At 43.1% G+C, this 6000-nt stretch overlaps 1 protein-coding gene across 1 annotated transcript in view; it reads right to left on the reverse strand.

Moving 5' to 3' along the window:
- Tmx4 (thioredoxin related transmembrane protein 4) overlaps nucleotides 1-5549 on the reverse strand; it is a 51222-nt gene extending 45673 nt beyond the window's left edge. The window contains exon 1 of the mRNA XM_004634289.2: nucleotides 5268-5549. Within this exon, the coding sequence (XP_004634346.1) occupies nucleotides 5268-5443 (176 nt within the window). The 5' untranslated portion in view covers nucleotides 5444-5549. The remainder of the gene's footprint in view (nucleotides 1-5267) is intronic.
- Between the last annotated feature and the right edge of the window lie 451 nt (nucleotides 5550-6000).

Here is a 6000-nt window from a genome sequence, read left to right on the forward strand (position 1 = left end):
TTTTTCTAATATTTTATCACAAAGTTTAGAGGAAAAATAAAAACTGATAGATGTACAAAAATCATGACACTTGCTAGACAGTATAATACATTGCTCTCTCTAATGTAAATACCCGTGAAGGCACAGACTGCTGTGTCACTGGTACCTCAAACAGCCAGGCAAATTGTAGGCCAGTGATGGTGAACCTTTAATAACTACACAGTGAGATTTTATCTCAAAACAAATGAACAAAAAAGCTTTCAATGATACAAACAGCTAACCATAGCATATGTGTGCCACAGGTTCACAACCACTATCCTAGGTCCCTATAGCAATGAGGAACTGGGACACAACAGAGATAACCTGTAGGACCTAAGAAAATATATAAAGATGCTCCCCTCAGCAATACACTTGAAAAAGCACTTGATTAAAGTAGGAAGGTCTATTATTCATGTTTTATCACAAAGTTTAGAGGAAAAATTAAAACTGACATGCATACAAAGATCATGACACTAGAGAGTATAATTCATTTGTTCAGTTGGCAAAAAAAGCATTTATTGAACATCTATTAATAGGCAGTACTTAAAAGCTTACAGGGCTGGCCAGATATGGTGGCGCATGACTAATCCTAGCGCTTGGGAGGCTGAAAGCAGGAGGATCACTACTACTAGTCCAATCTATGTAGTGAAACCCTGTAGACCCTGTACTAAATAAATAAAAACTAAAATAAAACCTTACAGTCTTGTGGTTAAGAGACAAAAACCTAGTGCAAAAGCATGTAATATAATTACTAGCTGTGGTAAAGACCACGCTAGGTAAGTCACAATGAGAAGCAATTTTCATGAGGGGTTGAGAAATAAGGAAGGCAGGGCACCTACATAAACAGAGTGTCAGGTATGCACAAAGACTAGACAGTAAAACATGGATGAGCTTCTGAATTGCAGAGGAGCAGGGCTCCTGGGGCAGGTCAGAGAGCTGGACAGCTGAGAGCATAAGCAAACTGGCCAGGTTCTGGGCTCCTCCAGGCTCCTCAAATGCCCTGTGGTCCTTGTATCTGACTGAGATTGTAAAACTTAGGTCTTGCATTCTACCATTTACTGAACAACTGGGTTTGGTCAAAGCTTTAACTTTTCTTGCTGTATGAATGAGAACAGCAACACTGTACCACAGTGCTAGAATGATCAAATAAAACAGCATCTGAAACACATGATGCAAGTGCTGTCACTGTTTACTGTGAGTGTAATGGTGGAGAGGAGGAGCAGGGAGGTGGGAGAGGGGATGCTGATGACAGGTTTTCAGGAAGCTTTAAACCCTCTGTGCAAACAATCTGAAATCAAACACTTCTATGTTAGCTTAAGAGATCCCTCCTGCAAGTGTTCCACATCCATAATACCTAGGGCAATTAAAGGCACTTGGAAGTGCCCATGGGATGGGCACTATAATTCTGTGAACTCACGTGAACTAAGACTACTACTAGAATGTAGTGGGCAGGGACCAAGGTCACCAATGGTTTGCAACAAATGATCCATCCCCATATATCAAATAGCCACTCAACTCAAAATACCAATAGTGCCCTACAGAGAACCACTGGTAAAGGTCTAACAGAGGAAGGTTCAGTAAATGTGTACTAAACAGATGGATGATGCTTGGACTATTTATTCCCTTCAGGGCAGGGAAGATTGGCAGGCCCTTCAGATCAAGTTTGCAGCCCCCTTCTCTCCTCCAACTCCCCACCCTTGAACCTGACACAAAATAAGCATTTAGTGTCTATCTCTTTAAAAACTGAATGAAAAGTCAAAACAATCTATTCAACTGCAAGAAAGCATAGCTATTTGACATGGGTAAGTTAAAGTTGACAGCACTGAACACATTTTCTCCAGGAGGTATTAGAAAGATACTGGAAAGACCATACCAAACCCAGAGGCCATAGGCTTTGCTCCCTCGTCTGATGTCTACTCTCAATTCTGAAATACAAAAGGCCCCCAAAAAGTCAGAAAAGATCATGCTTTATAGGTATAATCTTATTGTCTAGAAAAAAAATTAACTCAAAGGTATACTCTTCTCTAGATATTTGTTTAAAGGTAAATTCAGCTACTTAGATGTCTACTTCTTTTGGAAGAAACAAGCCAACAAGACAGTACAAAGACTGTTTCCTATTACATACTTTGTGTTTCCAAAGAACAAAAGTAGTATTCTCAAAGACTGATATGATGAGACCTAAGCAAGTATTTAAAATAGCAAAAAGTTGCAAAGCAATGAAAGGAAAGATAATATCAAACAATGGAAAAAGATAAAGCAACAAAGCTTTTTTAAAGAATCACAGCAAGCCACTCATGGTGATCTGGCAGAAAACAAGGATATATAAAGCAATACATGAAAACCAGAGTAAAACAGTATGCAGTAGGAATGTAACTTTAAAAAAAAAATATGAAATAATGGAATAACTTAGCAGGTTTGTAAAAAAGGTGTAGAAATAAAAATTTAATTCCTGCAAATATGTTTCCTATTCATATACTTTATATTTTTAAGTGATAACTTCTCTAACACGTTTGCTCAAATTAAAAATCAAATGGCAAGTATCTCAAAACTTGACTCTCTGAAAAACAAAGAAAATTTTTAATAGGATCTTTCCATATCTCAGAGTAGTCAAACACTGCTGTGTTGTTAAAAATAAACTATCAATAGCAATAAAACTATACATTTCACTACAGGAGCTTATAAAAGAACAGATTCCCAGAAGACAACATATAAGCAAACAGATAAATAAGAAGCTGTCATCCACAGTGATGTCAAAATTTAATACTATCAGATGTTTCTTAATTTTCTTTCTTTTTTTTTTGTGGTACTAGGGATTGAACTCAGGACCTTGGACTTTCCAGGCAGGAGCTTATTCTACTGAGCTATCTCCCAGGCCCAAAGCAACTTTTTTTTTTTTATTTGCGGAACCAGGGATTGAAGTGAGGCCCTTGAGCCAGGCGTTATTCTACTGAGCCATCTCCCAGGCCCCCTCCTAATTTTCTTTTTTAGAGAAGTTAAATGAATCAGCAACAGAGGTAATCTCCCAGGACAAGACTGATTTACCTCAACAAAGTGTTGATATGGGAAAAAGTAGAAACATACTTTGTTTTTTGTTATATACATTAGAACAAATATTTGAATACAGAAGTACAGTATGACTACAGTGGTACTGAGAACATACATTTTTAAACGCTGCATGTTTTGCAAAGGGAGAAGTGTATCTTCCAACAATACCAAAAAAAAAAAAAAAAAAAAAAAAAAAAAAAAAAAATCAACAATGAACCAGAGACAAAAGAACTCTTTCAGAAGTAGTACCTGTGAGAGGAGATTCCAGCAGGCAGAAAGAAGCTGGATGTAACACTTAAGGGCTCTCCTTTGCAGCCTCATACTTCCCTATTCACCCACTCTGCAGTGAAAACAAGGACTAGGAAAATGACCTCTGGTGTCTACACAGCTTTCTTCTCAATTATTACCTCTTCTTGCAGAAGCCCAAGCACAGGCCATACAACTGGACATATAGCAAGTTCACGACAACTGATTGCTACCATCTAGGTCTGCACATTTAGGAGACAGTAACATGTGAGCCAGGAAACAGCCAGCCAGAGGAGATGGTACCTGGCCCTCACTGAGATGCTTATGAGGGTTCACATTCAAGACAGAGAGAGAGACAGACAGACAGACAGAGACAGAGAGATGGAAAGAGACACAGAGAGAGACAAACAGGAAGGAAGAAAGAAAAGAAAGAAAAATCAACTCCCAAAGGCACCCTAAGGAGCTGATGTCATTAAATATTAAGGAGGCCTTCCAGCTGTCACAAACTCATCACAAACTCAGCTTTTTTATTAATAAATGTTTGCAATATATGTTTACATTCACTTATGTAGTAAATACATGCACCTAATATATCTTATTTTTAATCCCCTTTCCTTCCTCCAGCCCATTTTTTTCAGTTCAAGACAAATCCACTTTTAACAAGAAACTTGATGCCCACAAAAACTAATTATATAAGGATCTACTGAATAAAAAGACTTTATATAGTATCACCTGATAAAATGCACAGTTCTCCTAAAGTTCCTACAATTTATTACTAACACAGCAGCCCTGGTATAAAGCCCAACTTACAAGCTTCTCTTATAAATGGAACACGACTACTTCACCTCCAAGCAAAGTACATAAGTGGTTTACTTTAGTACATTATTTGTATCTGTGGCTTTAATAGTTTCAATGTTTTATTATAACAAAAGCATTTCATGTGGAAATCTAAGTATCTTCTTTGTAACCAAAAACTAAATTCATATTTTATGGAATACAATGCACTGTTTTTGAGCAATGAAATTCATTACCTTCTGATCTAATCTTACATTCAGGTTTTCATCCCATAGGCATTTTGCAATCTGAATAGAATCAAAATTTCGTTATGGAAAACACCACAATTTGGAGAGTATCAAATGGATACCACAGGTCGTAAACGTGTTGGCTCGGCAACTATTTTGGCAGCCATAATTCATTTTCCCTACAAGGCCATTATGATACCTAAAGCTGATTCACGCAGTTCCCTGTCAACTTCACATTTTGTTCTTCAAATGACCATATCCTAAATTTATTTTCAAAAACAACAAATCCCTCTCCTTCCTCTAAAAAAATGAAAAGGACCCACCTTTTCACCCAAAGGCTTTAATCACCATTTACCTTGTTCAAAGGGGGCAATTTTTTAATGACGTTTTTCTTTATGAGACTAGCACAAATCACATCTCACGGGCCTACCTCTAAAAATCGCAACACATTAGCATTAATTGTGATCAACTTGTTTTAAAAATCGAAAGGCATCCATGCTTGTTTTCACAAGGACATCTGAAGGTCTTTAAAGGGAAGGCTACGGTATTCTGCGCGCGTACTCTGCTTCACAATCTGCAATCATTTATTCACTCGCGGGCAGCCCACCCAGCCGGCGCTCCGTGCCTACTGCACGTGTCACTGAACGACAGGCTCCTGCACGCGCACACCTCTACCTAACGGGTACAGGGTTTCGTTGCGGATTTCCCTCGCTCCTCCATCTCCCCCTTATAAAATTGCATGCTCCCTCCGTCAACGCTGTCCCTAAATTAGCCAAAGGGGGAGCGAGGTGCGGGAGGCTAAACCTCCCTCTGCAGCGGGCGGGCGCGCATGCGCAGTGCCGGCCGGCCGGCGCCGCAGGTCCTCGGCAGGCGGCCCGGGGCCCGAGGGCTAACCGGGCGGGCGCAGTGGCGAGTGGGGCGGACGGGCACACTCACAATTTCAGCATCCACTCGCCCTCCATCACCAGCGTCCAGTTGGAAGCGGTCATGGGCTGCACCCGGCTGGGCTCCGCCGGCACCAGGGCCTGCTCGGGGCCCTCGGCGGCCGCCCACGCCGCGACCCAGGCTACCAGAAGCGCCGTCCGCAGAGGGCCGCAGCGCCCGCCCGCCATGATGCCGGCGCGGCGACGCTGCTCCGCGGCTGAGGGCCCAAGGACTCGAGTCGCGGCCTCGCTGGCCGGCCCGCCCGCCTGACCTGCCTCCTGAGGCGGTGGGGGAGATGGCAAGCTACCCCGCCCCGCCTCCGCCGCCCGCCCCGCCTCCACCCGCGCCCGCGCCCGCGCTGCGCTCAGCGACCCGCCGCGAGGAGGGAGGGCGGGCGGCCCCGGCGCCGCCTCTTATCAGCCTGGGCCGCGAGGCCACGCCCCTTCGCGCCGCGCCGTTGCCCGGGGTGCCGGTTGCCACGGCAACGGCCTCCCTCTCCTCAGACCGCCAGGCTGAAAATAAACAGAGGACCCAAGGTTTAAATGAGAGCTTGTGCCACGGGCACTCAGCCCCAGGAAGAGGGGTGGGATAAGCGGCCCGGGCCCCTGGGCCGAAGAGAATAAAGGGCACCTGTAATTTAAAAATCCGTCTCCTCAGTGGTGTCAAAAACAACTGCGCAGACTGCGGAATAGCTGCGTAGTGAATATGCAGATTTACGTGTGCTGTGAATGTGTACCTCAGAGAA

Source organism: Octodon degus, unplaced genomic scaffold (genome assembly GCF_000260255.1).
Source record: "Octodon degus isolate 3935 unplaced genomic scaffold, OctDeg1.0 scaffold00060, whole genome shotgun sequence".
Classification (NCBI taxonomy): Eukaryota; Metazoa; Chordata; class Mammalia; order Rodentia; family Octodontidae; genus Octodon; species Octodon degus.